Raw genomic sequence first — 21,248 nt, 5'->3', positions numbered from 1 at the left:
TTAAGATGTTTAGATTTTCTCTAACTCCTTGATTTCAAACAAAATACATGCCAGTTCAGTGTTATTTCCGACCACAGAACATCCGGGTGTTTTACAATAACAACTAAACATCATTTCAATGATGAGCGTGTGGCTAAATTCGTTCACTTCAACTCATAAGATTCCTAAACAATGCAAACAAGTGATTGTGTTCATATACTAAATTTGAATGTACAACACTGACAAAAAGAAATTTAAAATATTTTTTTTCAGGAAATATGTACAAAAGATATGAATCCTTGAATGAATGCTGGATTTTGACGATTATGTTACGGTGCGGTGGTCATCGCGCTGCGCATGTGCGATATTTGTGTTGATAAACATTGATTGTCCCATAATTCCCACAATCCAATGCGCTCATCTAATGGAAATCATAAGTATGAGGTTTGACCTTGGTACAATATGCACTAATTACCGCCGGTGACTATCGCGACACTTTTCAATCACTTAAAAATATCTAATTAAAGCTTGGTAACGTCTTAGTACTCGTTGATCTGCGCAACAGTCAAAGTCGCCATTTTTGTTTATATGAGACCCATATATATCGCGCATGGGTGGCGCGATGACTACCGCTCTTTAACTATAAGGAATTATTAGCGATTACACTAGTTTGCGTATGTCAATGAGGATTCGTAGTTGTTCAAAGAACTTATTATGACCAGTCGCGAACCGATCATTACGTCGTCATGGAACATACCGTTTACTTCATTTATGATAATCATCATGATTCATTACATCTTAATCAATATTACCCTTAATTCTGCACGTAGATGAAGGCTCAGTCTGTTTTACAGTCTACTTTAGATATGTAACCATGGTAACAGGCGATGGGTTACCGCTAGTCTGTCAATAGAGTATATTAATGTGTGTATATCCATTAATTCCATTAGATCTATATGATACCTATATTAATAGTGTCCGTAGAAAGAAACATAATATTTCTGCATTGATACAAACACATGTATTCTTCAATTGTAATTCTCAGCACACATAAAATAAATTATTGTATACTAAACGATGGTTTCAAAGTTTAACATTACGTCTACTGTTACAGATTTCGGAACTAAATACAACTAAATTATTTCCTTTGAGCTTTGGGATTTGTACAGCTGACCAATATTCAAATCAATTACAAAATATAAGAAAAATATAATATAGTGTAAACTAGGTGAATATACGGTGAATAAACCAACTAAATGATGACTGTAATATACATGCATGGTGTTTAAATTTCCTTAAAATATATGTAGTATAGAACAGTTAATAATAATTGTTTTATTTAAAATGTTAAAATGTTTGAATTTGTATCTTGTTTTAGTTATAAAAGTGCATCCAGAAACATGGGTATAGTCTGATTTATATGCGTAGCTATTACATCGGTAATGTAATAACAAACGGGGGCTGATTTAGTTGTATGCGAGAATCAACTGATATGAGAGGAGAGGAGGTGAAAAATATTTAAAAGATGCCATAACAGTGAACAAATTCTAGATTATTAAATTTTAATTTACAATGTTCTAAAAACCAATATTATATACTACTATATGATAAATATATTATGTGATTTAACGTGTAACTCAGTAAAAAGTAATGTTGAATTAAAATTTACAGTTAGCCAGGCGCGTCTGCTCACAGTGGCGAGTCGCTTTGCCGTGGTCGAAAGTCTGGTAATATAATTGTAATTATATTACATTTCTTTATAAATGTGGGGAATTACTTGATTTACATAATAATATAAATAAGGTATACAAAGGCAGGTTAAAAGTGGTAATGTCACAATACTAGTTATTATAGTTGATGACAACCTACTAACTTGCAAGTATTTAGAGATGGTTAGAAGACGGCCATTTTTTATAGAGAAGGCGGAGACGATGGAATTCCGTTACTTGATTTACATTTACAGATCAACATATTTTTGACAGTCTTTCTAGTCTCCCCAAGACGCAGCGCGTGTATAATGGGACCCATCGCAACAAACAAAAGACAGTAGGTATAAATAATTAAACTGATTCTCACATCGATGCTGTCAGGTTTTAAATATATCAAGCTAATAATGATCAATATAGGGAACCAGCCGCCAATTAAAAAGTCAAGTCCGAGCAAATATAGAACGTGCGTCACCTTTTTAGAATGTGATTTCCAAAGATGTGGCGTTGTTTCTCTATGCGGGTCTTGGATATTGCGAACAGCGTTTTCCAATTCATCGATTCGCCTTGCGCTTTCACGTGCTTTCAAAATTAACTCACAACCAAAACAGTAGCTTATTATGACAACTACAATTAAACCAACATAGTAGTAGAGATAGAAATATACTTTCGTTGGGACGTTCAGTGGTATGCATGTGAATCCGTCTACGTCGTCTTTCCCTCTGTAACTGTTCCATATATAAAGAACGAACCCGCTTAGCAGCGAGACTAACCACGCAACACCAGAAGAAATGTAGAATTTCCTGGTGAAACTGTCTGAATCGGCCTTGAATGGATAATGTATTTGAACATGGGCAAGGAGAAGGATATTCAGAACATGTAGTGCCCACGATGTGATGGCGAACGTCGACACAGCCGAGGATGTCACACAGGCGTAATAATTCCGGAAGCTACTTGGCGTGTTCAGCATCCATATCATGAGAGGAACGGCGATGAATGAGACGAAAAGGCTCATGCACAGTAGCTGTGCGTGCAGATAGTGCAGCAAGTCATGTAAATGGTTATTCCTATAGAAAGCAACAAGAATAATAATGCTGGAAATGGTAACAGTGAATGAAAACACAGATAAAACTGCAGTTCCTCCACGATCCAAAATTCCTTCTTCCATGGCAACGGTTATTTGTAGAAGCATAAGTAACCAACGTTAAGTTCATACATTGAACGGTGTCGACAACGTTCACTGTGGTCTGTATAAGCTAGTTAATAATATATATACTTTAAAGAGCATTATAACACGTAGCACTAAATGAAATGAAACATCAGCAGGATGTGACGATCAATTGGTATATGTGTCTCGTAGATTCACTGAAATGACTCTGCGGGAAGGCACCATCAATCAGCTAATGGTAGTCGTCATGTATGTTTCAGAACACCACAGGCAACACTTTAAATCTTGCATTTGACATCACTGCTCGTCACTTTCCAACATACATCTTGTTTTTAATTGAGGCCAAAGCAATTATACATAATGTTTCCGACAGAAATTGAATGACAGTGACATTTATTGTGATTCTACGCGACAGTAATGACGTTTGTTTAGTTTATATATACGTCACATTGTATACTTGTACATTTCTTAAAATCAACTTAATTGCTATCTATCGTAACATTATATCGATATAACAGGTGTTCTATTAAGTTCTAATATACATTTCCTTTAATGAGTCTGACAAATGTTAAATGAAACTTAGAATTCATCATTGTCGATGTCGATTTTTTACTGTAATATAGGTTTCATAACATATTATTTTTCCAACTAATAAAGTCTTGCATTGTAATTGCTATTCGACGTGTGACAAGCTGCGATTAATAAAATAACAAAAGAATGTCTATTAAAAACGAAATGTAGATGAACAGTATGATCTGAATCAATGCATATTTGCTTGGCATGTATGCAAAGGTGAATATAACGTTCATATTGACGAAGGGGTTGCAATTGATATAATATACCAATACATTTAGAAAACAAATTGTATTTTTCACACGTTTCGCTTTCAGTATCATTGTTTTTTAATTTAATGACTTATGTGATTTGATAATTTATATTATATATTCAAATATATATTTCAATTAAATGTAAATAATGTAGACAACTCACGAAGAGATGGAATTATTTGTAATGTACATGTAAAACAACTTCTAATTAGATGGTGGTTCCGAACATATATGTAGAATGTGTAATAACCTTTTGATTAAGCTGTATTTAACCATTTTCTGGGGAGTTTATTGTAATTTATTATCAGTTGCCATTTCAAATCTCATCAATTAGAACCCGTTAAAACACATGTGATTGTGTAATAATATACTAGCTTATTCAATTTATCATGACTCTAGCATGATTTATGTGTAACTCTTACGAACTTTATGACTCTCAGGCCATCCATTTTACATACTAGTGAGGGAGTCTTGTTGAGTCCATGAGTACACACTAGGAACATATAGACATGCAAGAAGTGGCATTCGAACTCACGATCACGACATAGCGGAAGTAATCAATCACAGGCACATTAAGAACATATAATGACGCAACAGTTTATTGGACGTTATAAAAATACGCATTTATAATTGGTTTAATTATTGTTGATTCATGTAACCTACAAAAGTTATGCTTGTCCATGTCGTTTTTTGGGGGGTGTCCCTTTTGTGTCTGAGATATATCACATTACACTGCGTCATGTCAAACGTCACTTATTTGTACATCGTCACATGTTTTCAGACTGTAATTGAGAAGTTAAAGCGTCATGTGATAATTGTTTCCACATCGTGACTTTTTGTCTTTTGTCGTTGTTTGCTAGTTCGGTCTTCCATGCGCAATGTATTAGTAACTTATAGCAAACGTTTATGCACTTTTCCATCCTGCAAGATCCACAATAATCCCGGTTTTCTTATATCAGTTATATGAACTCGATTACTGAACTTGATATAATAATTCCACATAGCTTCGATAAGAATTATAAAACAACATTGTACCCACCTATTTTTGCAGCAGTTTTGTTATTACGTTTCAATACCCTGTAAAGGTTAATAACGTTCGCCAAATGGAGTTATTAATAGTTAACTGAACTCTCTAGTACTGTGATCAATACACTATATAACAGGTGTATTAACTAACTATCTAATAATAGTAACAATCTCGTGATATGTCGATGTTAAAAGCTCTACTACAAAAACAATTAATCAATTTATGTAATCATTTTCAATATCTCCACGCTATGTAAAATAATTAGCAGTAATCTGACTGGCCAGTGCAGACAGTTCAAACGTTTGATATCATGTGTAACAAGCTATACAACACGTACGCTGACTTATATGGTCCTTTGCTCACATTGGCGAATTTCGCGTGCTGCGCGTGTGTATGTCATTTGCTCGCTCTTATATTAATATGAAATATACTTTCCCAATAAAAATTATTTTACGTTGAGAAAATATATCAACTACTCAAAACTGCGAAAACTAAGAAGGCATTTGTATCGCGAGATTATAGTGATAATATTACCTCCGTTCATTTGTATAAACAACTAGCTAATTTTAAACAATATGATTGTTCAACATTTGACATTTGACTGTATAATTTGGTTCAGTGTCAACAATTTTTGCATTATTTTTTATATAGTTTTTCAAATTAAAAATCTATTTGTTTCAGAACTTACATTGAATCTATAGAAATATTGCGTGTGCAAAACTGCTCATAAACAAAATGCCGTAAAGGATTATTCAGGCAAGCAACTTCTATATATCTATATACATTGTTTTGACCACAAAATTGTCCAGTGCTGCCACGGTACAAGAAGTGGGTCGATTTTCTCTTAGTGCTTGTGACAGCTGTTCTTATACAAATTGTAGAATACTCGATATAAACCTACCTAGAGTTACACCTGTTGGTCAAGTATCACTAACGTCATCTGATCGCAAAACCAATAATATTGATCGACTTCATCGTTCCATTTGGTATATTTACATTGCAGTCGCTGTTATATAATAGGTTTAAAACAGGTGCATCTCTGCATATAACAAGAGGCGGGCGTATCAACGTATCATATTACACCCAATATGGAAAATACTACAGTCAACGATACTTTCCGGCTGGACAGACATATATCTGTGTCTACGACACTCTTGTTTGGGGTTACGTCTATTCTCACTCTGGTTGGGAGTGTATTTGCCATCGCAGCTGTGGCACTGAACGGCCGTCTTCTCGCCATCTCTAAATACTTGCAAGTTAGTATGTTGGCATCAACTATAATAACTAGTATTGTGACAGTACCGCTTTTAATCGGCATGTTGAACGTTCCAGAGAGTTTCCAGAGTTACGCAGCTTGCGTCGTAGTTGAATGTTTCATCCTCATCAGTTTCACCAGTTTTACCTTGAATATTTTTCTTTCATCAGTATCAGTGTACTACCAAGTAATGCATCCATTTGAAGCTTCACTTGATCGCTCAACAAAAACGTTCTCCCGGGTCGCCATACTGATATGGGTCATTTCCGTGGTCGTAAGTGTCATCGTGTTGACCCCGTTCAACACTTACTGGGACAGTAGAGAAAATGATGGTTTTTACTGTTTCCCTCTATGGGTCCCGACGCTTCCCTACTTCGTTGTCTATAATTACGTACTGATCATACCAGCACTTGTGGTAGCTTACTATGTATACTTTCGTTCACACTGTGAAATAAGGAAAGTTATCCAACAGGTTGGTTCGAGTGGCATCACCAATAACTCGTTTCCAAGACCCAGGAGGTCTACCAGAAACATTGCTACACTAGTGTTGTTGTTGTACGTTCTGTTCTTCGGAATGTTGCCGATGTTTATTTTCATGAATATCGTCTATTTTTGCCATGACTGTCTTGATCCCTTCTTAACATTGGTGATTATCACTTTTATCTATGGAGTAATTTCACCAATTGCATCCATAGCATATTGCCTCCGACTGAAAGAAAATCGTGACGCGATACGTCGACTATGTCATTGTCGCTGCTACAAAGCAAAGAAACATGATGTCATTCATATTTCACTAGCAACGTAGATAATATTTATTTAGTTTTACTAATCATATGCTTCTTGTTTATCTTCATCATGTTGATTAATAGTCTAGAAACTGTACATTAATTTGAGAGCCGTATCATTAAAGGCATACATTAAATATATATATTCAAGTTTTAGTGATTGATTTTCTTTCTTTTTAACGTGAACGCTACTGGAAACAAAGTGGTTAATATGATAATATAAAGTATTAAAAAAATATCACTATGAACTACACTCTATTGCAAACCACGTTTCTTCTCCTAAGTAAAGTTTATGCACCCGGTGAAGGTACTGAACTTACCGATACATGCTAGCGATATGTTTGTCTCGCAAACATTGACTCAATTAGTTGTTCAAATTGTTCAAATATGATTCAAAATGATATTCGCTAGCACTATTTATAATCAAGATGTTTGAATTAAACCAAAATAACAAAATGATATAGATAAGCCTACTCATAGTTAAGCCTACTCAAACATTTTAAACATTGTTCTCTGGGAAACTCCTCTAATACTGAAAAACCTAAACAGGAGGTATGTGTGAGGATCGGTAAAAATCGGTACTTCGCGCTACCTGAATGCGCCGGCGTATTCCCCGGAATAAGCATTGCGCGCCCCTAGTTGCGCCATCATTCTGTGTCCTTCACTCGCTCTCATTCTGTGCAATCCACCAACGAACTTTAAAAATGTTCAAACATGAACACTCATCTGTACCTCGGTGATTTTAATATAGTGTCACTTGTGATAGAGATGCAAAATGTTAACAGTGTGTGGCCAACACTGACTAAATATAACAAAAAAGAACAATGTATGCAAATCAGTATCGTGGTATACAGGGAGTAATGTCAAGTGTTTCAGAATGGTGAGAACATCATGTACACAATGTATATAATCAAATGGTTTCTGTATGAAACCTGATGTCTCCATCAGACAAGTGACATTGATGCCATCAGAATCAGAATTGCTCAGTAATTCTGCCAAAAATATCAAATCAATCTGATTGAAACCTGGCGTAGGTAGAGGCTCTTTGATTTCTTGTCTATGGTTGCCGATGCATACATCCCTAACTTCGTGTAACACATATCTTCGCAAATCACGTTCGGTAGATCTCCTGTGAATAATTTTCAAAACCGCACAATCTCTCTGTCAACATTGACGTAAATCGCCCTCTACGGTAAATACACGTGTTTATTACAGGTAAACATTATTATTTTGTTTTATTGTCTTGATAAATGTTTATTCCTATATTATTATTATTATATATTTATCTTCAGATTCATAAATATGACACGGAAACATAAATAATGACATAACAAAGTAAGCAAAGAATATACACAGAATAATGCGAGCTATAATTGCTGGGTTCGAGGTTTTAACAGATATCACTCTTCACAGAGTTAATTAAAAATATATTTAGTACTCTGTAAACATTTAATCGAATCTTAAATTTAAAATTGTCAACCTATCAAAATGCGAAGTGTGTGTCACTACAAATTGGATTGCCATATATATTACACAGTATTCTAAATACGAAATACTAATACAAAAAGGTGTACATCAAGAAAGCATTTACTAAATCTATGTAAATGCAACGTTTCACATTATTTTCTGCAACATAATTACCACACAATGCGCATATCCAAACAGCTCAGCAAATTTCAACTCCGGGAAGATTGTCCAGGCATTATTTGGCCATCGTTCTAAAGTGGCATATCTATGTTTACATTGATCAAGAAGTTCAATTCTAGTGACAATGTTGCTGCGAGACGTGTGTATTCTCAAGTGTTCACGTTGTATTTATATACACAAATACCTGAATAAATATATAGCCTTCTATTCCTAATGGAAGGTTTTTGTCTGTTCATTGGTTAATGCCACGCCGTCGAAAACTTTGATGGGACAGTATTGATTATTTTTAATCGTTATATGCCGTTGAAATGAAGGAAGATAACAGTTATGAAACATTATTCTGTCATCATTGACAAACAACGCAATTAGAACGTAACGTAACAATACAAAATGCACGTATGTCATCATTGTGCAGACTGTCCCATTAAAAACGACAATTAATGCTGAGTTTGTTTCCGAACAACCATTGATACGGCTTCAGAGCTTCGAAGTAACCATGGAACGTCAATATGATATCTCAGCAACCAATAATTATATTAGAATGTTTACGTCTAATTAATATCCAGTGTAATTAACACTTATGTATCCCACTGGAACCGGTTCGTTTATGAATCAGAAACTTGGGTGGGAGGAGACGCTGCACACCTGCGGGAATATTCGCAAGTATTGGGGTAACTGACGATATTAGTATTCAGATTTATGAGTTACCCATTCTGAAGACTGTGAATGGAATTTAGTTGTTGTAGATGTTACTGATTTGCTTTATTTGAGTATTTTGCGTTTCAAGTGATATTTAGAGTTTCGATGAGTTTTCTTATTATAATAAAGAATGATGCTTATGTCGATTGTTCATTAGAGAATTCATTAACAAAGTGTTTAAAGTGCGACTAAAACTCTATCTATACACATGCCCCGTGCCTCAATATGAGTACACTTTATGAAACAAACATATGATTTGCAATGTTAATGCTTACAACTGTTTTAAATAGGCAAAGTGTCATGGCAACGTCGTTATTACATCAACTGTGACCCCTAGTTCATCTATGCATACACTAGAACACTATTTACGTAAACCATTTGGAGTATTCATTAGCAGCTGTCCCCACTACTATGTCAGCATGTCAACAGTAATATTATACTAAATGCAAATACCATTGACGAACTTTGAATACATCGATGTCAATAAGTCAGTAAAATTACGTTTGGCTTTCAAGTTTATCTATCGCGCTATCCGGATACGTTTTAAATTAATGTATTTATGTGGAACACGCGTTGTAATTGAATACATTGAAGTTTCATAGGATATGTCAACATGAATATTTCAGTATTTTATTTAACCGTCAGAGTGTCTAGCAAGAATTATTATTCCAATGGTTGTACGGCAATTTGATGTGTTTCGAGCGCCAGTTTCAGTTTATGGTAACTGAAACACTGACGACATATCACTGAAAATATTTGTGTAATGACGATCAACCGCGTAGTAGAGTAAGTACGAAGGTCATGTGACCAGGTCGTACTGTGAATCGCATCTCACGACACGGCCCATCTCATCGGTAGTGTGTATCTGAGTGAAAGGACTGTGTTTTACCTTGTCAATATGATGTACAACGACACTTCGCTGGAAACAAGGGATACACCGATTGTTGCGCTCGTCATTATGCTGTCGCTATGTCTGTATATCGTTGTGGCAAGTATATTGATTATCATTGCTGTTAAAGTCAACAAGGAGTTACACAATGTGGGTAGTTACTTACAAATCAATAACATGTTGGTAGCTCTTCAGACAACCGTGATTACTGTGCCTCTCCTCGTTCGCATACTTGCTACTTGTGGATTTTACGATTATTGGAGTTGCGTGCTAACTTACTGTTTCATGGTTTTCTCGTTTTTGAACAAATCGACAAATTTATTTTTGTTTGTGGTATTAGTATTCTATCAACTAAAGAGCCCCTTCCAGTCGCTAACGGACACGACAACCAAACGGTTTTGTAGCGCTGCTGTAATAATGTGGACAACAACCGGGATATTCAGCTTCATCCCTTCAATGGGATTCAACAGTTACTACGACACGCGTAACGATGATGACTTTGTATGTCTTCCCTTTAGTGTTCCAACTACTGCTCATTTCTTAGTGTCGGTGTACGTCATTGAGGTACCGTTCGTCGTAGCAACCTGTGTGATTGGCGGTATGTTTCTGCGTCTGGTAAATAAAGTGGCGAGCACGTCGACGTCAGATGCAGGCGGACTGTACGCATCCGGGAGCACTAAGCGTAAACTGGCGACAATAGTAATAATTATAACGTTCGCTCTCTTAGTCGTCTGGTTGCCAGCCATGATAATAGCTCACATATCGTTCTTCTGTCCGTCATGCGTGGACCATTACAAGGTGTTATTCACAGTAGCATGGGTATTTACCATTATATCTACTGCTCCAACACTCGGCGCTATTAGATTGCGAGAGATTCGCGGTACGTTGAAAGAAATACTACAATGTCAGTGTTGTAAAATAAATAGATGTCGGAAATGATGGAAACAGCGCGCAGGAAAATATAACAAACTATTACCTCTACGTACTGAAACTTGTAGAGACTATTCCACGGCAAGGAATCCTCGAATACTAAGGTTTACACATATGCTTTACGGGAGTTAGTAACTTTGCCATGGAAAAATCAGACTTTGGTATTACTGGGTGCATTCGAGTAAAATGTACGGCATGCGATGAGATATGACAAGACAAGGAAATGTTAATCTACATTGAGTAAACGCTCGATTTTGATGTTTAATTGATACGTAATGCGTTAGTTTGTGCCTCATTCTATATTAAACCCAACACACTATTAGCATTTTTGTGTGTGTGAATATCATTGTTTCCACTCACGATCGGTTGATATTTTATGAAATGCTGAAGTGTCACTTCCAGCAACAACAAATACGCCAATACTACTCTGGTTGACATATGGCATTAAACATTACAAGTACCCTATCGTATGTATTGTGTGGGATCTCCATAGTAACGAATATAAACAATAGGCCTAGCTTGTAATTTTCTATGAATCAGAAATTAAAGTTTGGTTGTTGAATATTTCACCACAGGTACATTAGTTGAACATCCTAATACAATCAAAACAAACCACTAGTAGGTCAACATGTTCAGTGTATTGAAAACCAGGTACTAGGTTAAAGTCAATTTCAGTTCGACTCTCCGATAAGCATCCCTCGTGTCCGTGTAGGTACCCCGTGGGCGGGAGACAGGGGCAGCCCCGTGAATGTATCCTGCCAGTAACTTTTATTCTAATTTCTATATATTTTTTAAATGGATATCTGCTTTTACACAATTTATCGATATTGTATACTATTTTTTGGGGTAGATCATGTATGATATTATACATTTTTGTGGATATAGCGATTCCCCAGGTCTGGGCGTTTTATGCGAATTTATTTTAACTTGTATTGAAAGTCGATCATGCAAACTTGTTAAATCTGTCATATCTTTTATTCAAAAAGTACAAATATTATTATTTAAGAAAATCAGACTTGTATTCACATCATACATCTGTGTAAACTACTAGCATATTGTTTTAAGCAATATAAATATTAGTATGTAGACCAATGTTACAGCAGCTTGGAAAATACATCGTTTTGTGATTGTCAATCAGCGAATGTTTTTCCGAAAGCGTTTCAAACCAAGAGGCATCATTCATTGCATAATAGAGACAAATGCCGCATCATTGTTCATTGTTTCTTTACGACGTTGTTTCGCCGTGTTTTGCCAGCTAATTGGAAAAAAATGTATTTTATTAATTCGCAAATTTTATTTTTTTAAATAGTATTTAAACATGTATCTAATGTATACCTTTTAGTTCGTGGTGATCGTTTTATGCATAACATAGCACGGAAAAATTAATATCAAGAAAGTATTAAAAAAGTGCAAAATTTGACATATATATCGCAAAAGCGACATAAAGATAATTTCATTAATTTTTAATTGCGACACAAATGTAAAAACAGACATGTGGCGGAAAACGAGTGCTTTAAAATAATTGATATAGACCCCAACATTTGTTCAGTAATCGCAGTATGGCTTCGATGAATGAACATAAGGTGTCATTTTATTGAAATGTACAATGTTCCTCGCCACCATATATAGGTCATGTATGACCTGATGCGTGAATTCAAGTTTCTGATTGGTTAAGTCATTCACCCGAATAAATCGACGAAACTACCATATACTTTTGTATTTAGGGTTGCATCTGAATAAATCTAATAATGAACTTATTATTTGAGTTATTTTAATGCCTATCTTGGGCTTAATCTGAACGTCACAGCGTATTTTATGTCAAATTTGCGTACTGTCCACATAGCTCTATTACAATATCACTGTTGTCTGTGTTCGTGAAATTCTCACTTAGAACCTGTCGATGCTAGACCATATCATGTCTGTTCGTATCTTTTTTATTCTAAAAAAGTCACTATTCACTGAATTGACCAATAATTATTCTTTTCAAAAAAACTTCCAATTGTATGTTATTATCGCATTACAATTATTTTAGTTCCACAAAAAAACGTGTTAACGGTACTGGCTCGATAATTTCGATGTTTTGGCTACATTGTTTTTGTTCCACAAGTTAAGTGATAAATTAAATTAGATAAAATAAGGAGCCATTTTGTTGAAATGTACAATGTTCCTTGCCACCATATATAGGTCATGAATGACCTGATGCGTGAATTCAAGTTTCTGATTGGTTAACTCATTCACCCTAATAAATCGACGGAATTGATCTGAATAAATCTAATAATGAACTTGTTATTTGAATTATTTGAATGCTGATCACATTTTTCACATATTTTTGTAATCAGGATATCTGTATAAGGTAATATTTCAGCCGGCGAGTAGTTCATTAATTCATCTATTTTACCAGCAGCGACACATTTTCGCAACAAATTGCCATACCTTTACCCAGAAATTTGATTTTGTTTGATTTGGGTCTTTAAAATGAACTTTGATTACCCTACTTGTCGGTTCAAAACCAATATTTGTCGTCGATTTTGAAATTTTATGGTCGAAACATATCATTAAAAATTGGTGGGCTGATTTGTTATTTGACACACCGCATTTTAATAATCTCAAATTGGGCAATTTTTACGGATGCTTTTTCGATCGTAAATGCAAATGGCGACATTTTTTAAATGACATAGTACGCTATTCAGTGCTAAAAAATCATTTATATACAAAAATTGTAGCATTGTTTTATACTTTTGCATCGAATAAAGTCATTAGTTGTTGTAAAGTTGACTTGAACTGTTATGAACCCCAAGAATCAGAAATATCACAGGTTCTTCTATCGACCACGTTAACATGAACGACGCCATTTTGACAAGATTTGTTTAGCGATGTCAGCATGTTGATACGCACCGTTTTTTTCCCTATTAAAACTAGAAGATGAACATAATTCCCGATATTAATGTTTACATGACAAGAACTGGATGTTTATGAGTTGGTATGCTGGTTTTGATGCGTATCAGGTTTCAAAACCCCTAAATTTCATAGTACTAATATTGTTTACATGTTTTGTTTACATTGTGGTTGCCCGAATTTGAGGTCAAGTGAAGTCATACAATGAGGTATCGCTTTGCATCGGTAAATGTGCCGATTTTAATGAATATTCTGACGGTATTGTAATCTGTCTGACTTCCGGAATCCCTCGGCCCGGGTATGAACGGTTTGTTTACCCGCACGCGGTTCGAGACAAAAGAACGCTAGTCGTCTCTAGTCCGGAGATAAAGGGACTGTCAGAAAAATGTTTGTCTTAGTTACGATGTTATGTACCAAAGGTCATATATATTATAACAGGAAACACTCTACACACAGCTATCTATACTTCAACACAAAATTTTTGACAAAGTGGTCATTTTCAAAATATCTCAATATATAAGTTTAATTTGTAATTAGAGTAATACTATAATCTGTTATCCTAGCATTATAAATCACTGCTCTATTGACAGGAATGGAGGATACCATAATAACATAGCTCACTCAACATGTGTCGATGTACATGATGCATATGACTTCAACATCCAGGACAACTTCTCACAAAATGAAACACCATAAACGTTTGAGTAATTTATAAAATATTTTATTAGGTCTAAATTTGCATCAGAACACACTTGCACACAATACACGATTTCAAACGGAGTGTATACACATCTGGATGTCATGCACTCATGACCAAAACAGCAGGAATGAATCTGTATATCTGAACAGTAAAACGCTGATTCCGTATTGGATAGATCTGTAGATTATGGACGATGATTTGCACATTACTCTCATGCTGATCGCTGGTAAACATGCCCTATTGGAGTCAGTTTCCCAAATGCTGGATGAATATCAGAGAAAGTGTAATAACAATGATATAAAATGATAATACTTCACAACATTATACAAAAGCATGCAAATGGAGGAAATGATGTCATCAATTACATTACATTAACTTCAGCACAAGGGAGTTCTTTCTAAGCCTTCTGTAAATTATGCAATCAAGAGAACTCATGGCACCAAGAAGTGTCTGGCTAGATAAGCCAAGTGTCGCTCTTTGTTTGAAATAGTAGAAACAAGCGATATGTATCAATATAATTGGAATACGGAACCGTGATTAAAAATATGTCACGTGGTGCACTGATTACAACCATGTTTAGATTGCTGCAAGTTTTCGGATATAACGTACTATCGAATGTGTATCCTACTACAAGATCATACTTTTAGGGATCATTTCTATAGTATGTATCACGATTCCATCACTGAAAAGTGACGAGAAACGCAAACCATAATGATGAGTTACAGTGTTCTCTTCTGAGCGTAAAGACGACCTCTATTGTTGTTTCTATTGCAACGGATGTTGGTCATTGATGAACGTTCCATTCCAAGCAATGGTCCATGGAGGAAGTGAACACATTCAGAGTGGTTTCCCCTTTTTTTCTGTTAAATCAAAATTAACCACCATCATTATGTCATACTATTCTATTGTGAGTGATTAATCTGGAGGGGCACTTTTAATCCTATTTTGGCCGGAGTTTTGGGGTTTAGGTTAGAGTTGGTTTTAGGGTTTGGTTGTTTTGTAATTTTTCAAGAATTATTCAATACCTCTTGACACAGAAATTATACTTCTGATACCTTATTATTTATATTCGCAATAATTATTCATGAAAAAATCTTAAAGCGTACGATTCATCGTTATACTTCTGATACCTTATTATTTATATTCATGATGATTATTCATGAGAAAATCTTAAAGCCTACGATTCATCGTTTGCTATTTATGAAAGCTAACACGTATTTAGCATTGTGCACTTGTAATTTTCCCATTATTGATTTTTTCAATTTTAGAGTTTTTATTCCTGGTATGATTAGGAAACACTCACTCAAAAGGCTTGGGTATCGGATATAACGTCACACTTTTCGTCGGAGACTTCTCAGACCAAAAACTGTGGCATTATATTCGAACACTTTCTCGTGGTGTTTCACGTCAATAATTTAAATCGTACTTAGTGAGAGGGTGAAAACATAATCCTAATTGTATATTCGAAATCAAATGTGTGTTTAATTACAACAATACACTCTACCGAACATTGTATATTGGCAAATGTAAATTATTGTCAGAAATTATTCAAATATTACGATTGGGATATGTGATTAAATATGCCACATGATGCATTGGTCAAAACCATGTTCAGATTGTTGTAAATACTTGGATATAATATTCCTTAAGATGTGTATCCAGTAAAATCATACTTTTAGGGATCATTTCTATAGTATGTATTACGATTCCATCACTGAAAAGTGACGAGAAACACAAACCATAATGATGAGTTACAGTGTTCTCTTCTGAGCGTGAAAACGACCTCTATTGTTGTTTCTATTGCAACTGATGTTGGTCATTGATGAACGTTCCATTCCAAGCAATTGTCCATGGAGGAAGTGAACACATTCAGAGTGGTTTCCCTTTTTTTCTGTTAATTCAAAATAAACCACCATCATAATGTCATACTATTCTATTGTGTGTGATTAATCTGGAGGGACACTTTTAATCCTATTTTGGCCGGAGTTTTGGGGTTTAGGTTAGAGTTGGTTATAGGGTTTGGTTGTTTTGTAATTTTTCATGAATTATTCAATACCTCTTGACACTGAAATTATACTTCTGATACATTATTATTTATATTCGCGATAATTATTCATGAGAAAATCTTAAAGCGTACGATTTATCGTTTGCCATTTATGAAAGCTAACACGTATTTAGCATTGTGCACTTGTAATTTTCCCATTATTGATTTTTTCAATTTTAGAGTTTTTATTCCTGGTATGATTAGGAAACACTCACTCAAAAGGATTGGGTATCGGATTTAACGTCACACTTTTCGTCGGAGACTTCTCAGACCAAAAACTGTGGCATTATATTCGAGCACTTTCTCGTGGTGTTTCACGTCAATAGTTTAAATCGTATTCAGTGAGAGGGTGAAAACATAATCCTAATTGTATATCCGAAATCAAATGTATATCTAATTATAATAATATACATCAAACATTGTATATTGGCAAATGTAAATTATTGTCAGAAATTATTCAAACATTACGATTCGGATATGTATTTAAATATGCCACATGATGCAGTGGTCAAAACCGTGTTCAGATTGTTGTAAATACTTGGATATAATATTCCTTAAGATATGTATCGAGAAGATCATACTTTTAGGGATCATTTCTATAGTATGTATCGCGATTCCATCACTGAAAAGTGACGAGAAACGCAAACCATAATGATGAGTTACAGTGTTCTCTTCTGAGCGTGAAAACGACCTATATTGTTGTTTCTATTGCAACTGATTTTGGTCATTGATGAACGTTCCATTCCAAGTAATTGTCCATGGAGGAAGTGAACACATTCAGAGTGGTTTCCCTTTTTTCTGTTAAATCAAAATAAACCACCATCATAATGTCATTACTATTCGTGCGTGCGTGCTTAATCTGGAGGGGCACTTATAATCTTATTTTTGCCGGCGTTTTGGAGTTTAGGTTAGAGTTGGTTTTAGGGTTTGGTTGTTTTGTAATTTTTCATGAATTATTCAATACCTCTTGACACAGAAATTATACTTCTGATACCTTATTATTTATATTCGCGATAATTATTCATGAGAACATCTTAACGCGTACGATTCATCGTTTACTATTTATGAAAGCTAACACGTATTTAGCATTGTGCACTTGTAATTTTCCCATTATTGATTTTTTCAATTTTAGAGTTTTTATTTCTGGTATGATTAGGAAACACTCACTCAAAAGGCTTGGGTATCGGATATAACGTCACACTTTTCGTCGGAGACTTCTCAGACCAAAAACGGTGGCATTATATTCGAACACTTTCTCGTGGTGTTTCACGTCAATAATTTAAATCGTATTTAGTGAGAGGGTGAAAACATAATCCTAATTGTATATCCGAAATCAAATGTATATCTAATTATAATAATATACATCCAACATTGTATATTGGCAAATGTAAATTATTGTCAGAAATTATTCAAACATTACGATTCGGATATGTGATTAAATATGCCACATGATGCATTGGTCAAAACAGTGTTCAGATTGTTGTAAATACTTGGATATAATATTCCTTAAGATGTGTATCCAGTAAGATCATACTTTTAGGGATCATTTCTATAGTATGTATCACGATTCCATCACTGATCAGTGACGAGAAACGCAAACCATAATGATGAGTTACAGTGTTCTCTTCTGAGCGTGAAAACGACCTATATTGTTGTTTCTATTGCAACTGATTTTGGTCATTGATGAACGTTCCATTCCAAGTAATTGTCCATGGAGGAAGTGAACACATTCAGAGTGGTTTCCCTTTTTTATGTTAAATCAAAATAAACCACCATCAAAATGTATTACTATTCTTGTGTGTGTGATTAATCTAGAGGGGCACTTATAATCCTATTTTGGCCGGAGTTTTGGGGTTTAGGTTAGAGTTGGTTTGAGGGTTTGGTTGTTTTGTAATTTTTCATGAATTATTCAATACCTCTTGACACAGAAATTATACTTCGGATACCTTATTATTTATATTCGCGATAATTATTCATGAGAAAATCTTAAAGCGTACGATTCATCGTTTGCTATTTTTGAAAGCCAACATGTATTTAGCATTGTGCACTTGTAATTTTCCCATTTTTGATTTTTTCAGTTTTAGAGTTTCTATTCCTGGTATGATTAGGAAACACTCACTCAAAAGGCTTGGGTATCGGATATAACGTCACACTTTTTGTCGGAGATGTCTCAGACCAAAAACTGTGGCATTATATTCGAACAATTTCTCGTGGTGTTTCACGTCAATAATTTAAATCGTATTTAGTGAGAGGGTGAAAACATAATCCTAATTGTATATCCGAAATCAAATGTATATCTAATTATAATAATATACATCGAACATTGTATATTGGCAAATGTAAATTATTGTCAGAAATTATTCAAACATTACGATTCGGATATGTGATTAAATATGCCACATGATGCAGTGGTCAAAACAGTGTTCAGATTGTTGTAAATACTTGGATATAATATTCCTTAAGATGTGTATCCAGTAAGATCATACTTTTAGGGACCATTTCTATAGTATGTATCACGATTCCATCATTGAAAAGTGACGAGAAACGGAAACCATAATGATGTGTTACAGTGTTCTCTTCTGAGCGTGAAAACGACCTGTATTGCTGTTTCTATTGCAACTGATTTTGGTCATTGATGAACGTTCCATTCCAAGTAATTGTCCTTGGAGGAAGTGAACACATTCAGAGTGGTTTCCCTTTTTTTCTGTTAAATCAAAATAAACCACCATCAAAATGTATTACTATTCTTGTGTGTGTGATTAATCTAGAGGGGCACTTATAATCCTATTTTGGCCGGAGTTTTGGGGTTTAGGTTAGAGTTGGTTTTAGGGTTTGGTTGTTTTGTAATTTTTCATGAATTATTCAATACCTCTTGACACAGAAATTATACTTCGGATACCTTATTATTTATATTCGCGATAATTATTCATGAGAAAATCTTAAAGCGTACGATTCATCGTTTGCTATTTTTGAAAGCCAACATGTATTTAGCATTGTGCACTTGTAATTTTCCCATTTTTGATTTTTTCAGTTTTAGAGTTTCTATTCCTGGTATGATTAGGAAACACTCACTCAAAAGGCTTGGGTATCGGTTATAACGTCACACTTTTTGTAGGAGACTTCTCAGACCAAAAACTGTGACATTATATTCGAACACTTTCTCGTGGTGTTTCACGTCAATAATTTAAATCGTATTCAGTGGGAGGGTGAAAACATAATCCAAATTGTATATCCGAAATCAAATGTATATCTAATTATAATAATATACATCGATCATTGTATATTGGCAAATGTAAATTATTGTCAGAAATTATTCAAACATTACGATTCGGATATGTAATTAAATATGCCACATGATGCAGTGGTCAAAACCGTGTTCAGATTGTTGTAAATACTTGGATATAATATTCCTTAAGATGTGTATCCAGTAAGATCATACTTTTAGGGATCATTTCTATAGTATGTATCACGATTCCATCACTGAAAAGTGACGAGAAACGCAAACCATAATGATGAGTTACAGTGTTCTCTTCTGAGCGTGAAAACGACCTATATTGTTGTTTCTATTGCAACTGATTTTGGTCATTGATGAACGTTCCATTCCAAGTAATTGTCCATGGAGGAAGTGAACACATTCAGAGTGGTTTCCCTTTTTTCTGTTAAATCAAAATAAACCACCATCATAATGTCATTACTATTCGTGCGTGCGTGCTTAATCTGGAGGGGCACTTATAATCTTATTTTTGCCGGCGTTTTGGAGTTTAGGTTAGAGTTGGTTTTAGGGTTTGGTTGTTTTGTAATTTTTCATGAATTATTCAATACCTCTTGACACAGAAATTATACTTCTGATACCTTATTATTTATATTCGCGATAATTATTCATGAGAACATCTTAACGCGTACGATTCATAGTTTACTATTTATGAAAGCTAACACGTATTTAGCATTGTGCACTTGTAATTTTCCCATTATTGATTTTTTCAATTTTAGAGTTTTTATTTCTGGTATGATTAGGAAACACTCACTCAAAAGGCTTGGGTATCGGATATAACGTCACACTTTTCGTCGGAGACTTCTCAGACCAAAAACGGTGGCATTATATTCGAACACTTTCTCGTGGTGTTTCACGTCAATAATTTAAATCGTATTTAGTGAGAAGGTGAAAACATAATCCTAATTGTATATCCGAAATCAAATGTATATCTAATTATAATAATATACATCCAACATTGTATATTGGCAAATGTAAATTATTGTCAGAAATTATTCAAACATTACGATTCGGATATGTGATTAAATATGCCACATGATGCATTGGTCAAAACAGTGTTCAGATTGTTGTAAATACTTGGATATAATATTCCTTAAGATGTGTATCCAGTAAGATCATACTTTTAGGGATCATTTCTATAGTATGTATCACGATTCCATCACTGATCAGTGACGAGAAACGCAAACCATAATGATGAGTTACAGTGTTCTCTTCTGAGCGTGAAAACGACCTATATTGTTGTTTCTATTGCAACTGATTTTGGTCATTGATGAACGTTCCATTCCAAGTAATTGTCCATGGAGGAAGTGAACACATTCAGAGTGGTTTCCCTTTTTTATGTTAAATCAAAATAAACCACCATCAAAATGTATTACTATTCTTGTGTGTGTGATTAATCTAGAGGGGCACTTATAATCCTATTTTG

The 21,248-nt window shown here is 34.6% G+C and overlaps 1 protein-coding gene and 7 non-coding genes across 8 annotated transcripts; all 8 read left to right on the top strand.

The window, feature by feature from the left end:
- Positions 1–9,991: 9,991 nt before the first annotated feature.
- On the top strand, positions 9,992–10,921 carry LOC146729182 (uncharacterized). The gene has a single exon (XM_085495819.1). It carries the CDS (start codon positions 9,992–9,994, stop codon positions 10,919–10,921), a length of 930 nt encoding a protein of 309 aa, XP_085351945.1.
- Positions 10,922–15,138: 4,217 nt separating this feature from the next.
- LOC144364105 (small nucleolar RNA U3) lies at positions 15,139–15,354 on the top strand. Its single transcript, XR_014928552.1, has one exon. It is a non-coding gene; the product is annotated as a small nucleolar RNA U3 (small nucleolar RNA).
- Positions 15,355–16,170: 816 nt separating this feature from the next.
- LOC144364103 (small nucleolar RNA U3) lies at positions 16,171–16,386 on the top strand. The gene has a single exon (XR_013422835.2). It is a non-coding gene; the product is annotated as a small nucleolar RNA U3 (small nucleolar RNA).
- A 736-nt stretch (positions 16,387–17,122) lies between these two features.
- Positions 17,123–17,338, top strand: LOC144364097 (small nucleolar RNA U3). Its single transcript, XR_013422830.2, has one exon. It is a non-coding gene; the product is annotated as a small nucleolar RNA U3 (small nucleolar RNA).
- A 737-nt stretch (positions 17,339–18,075) lies between these two features.
- LOC144364099 (small nucleolar RNA U3) lies at positions 18,076–18,291 on the top strand. Its single transcript, XR_013422831.2, has one exon. It is a non-coding gene; the product is annotated as a small nucleolar RNA U3 (small nucleolar RNA).
- A 736-nt stretch (positions 18,292–19,027) lies between these two features.
- Positions 19,028–19,243, top strand: LOC144364104 (small nucleolar RNA U3). The gene has a single exon (XR_013422836.2). It is a non-coding gene; the product is annotated as a small nucleolar RNA U3 (small nucleolar RNA).
- Positions 19,244–19,980: 737 nt separating this feature from the next.
- On the top strand, positions 19,981–20,196 carry LOC144364109 (small nucleolar RNA U3). The gene has a single exon (XR_013422840.2). It is a non-coding gene; the product is annotated as a small nucleolar RNA U3 (small nucleolar RNA).
- Positions 20,197–20,933: 737 nt separating this feature from the next.
- LOC144364106 (small nucleolar RNA U3) lies at positions 20,934–21,149 on the top strand. The gene has a single exon (XR_013422837.2). It is a non-coding gene; the product is annotated as a small nucleolar RNA U3 (small nucleolar RNA).
- The last annotated feature ends 99 nt before the right edge of the window (positions 21,150–21,248 follow it).

Source organism: Saccoglossus kowalevskii, chromosome 22, assembly GCF_978046115.1.
Source record: "Saccoglossus kowalevskii chromosome 22, keSacKowa6.1, whole genome shotgun sequence".
Classification (NCBI taxonomy): domain Eukaryota; kingdom Metazoa; phylum Hemichordata; class Enteropneusta; family Harrimaniidae; genus Saccoglossus; species Saccoglossus kowalevskii.
This window is presented reverse-complemented; position numbering and strand designations above follow the sequence as displayed.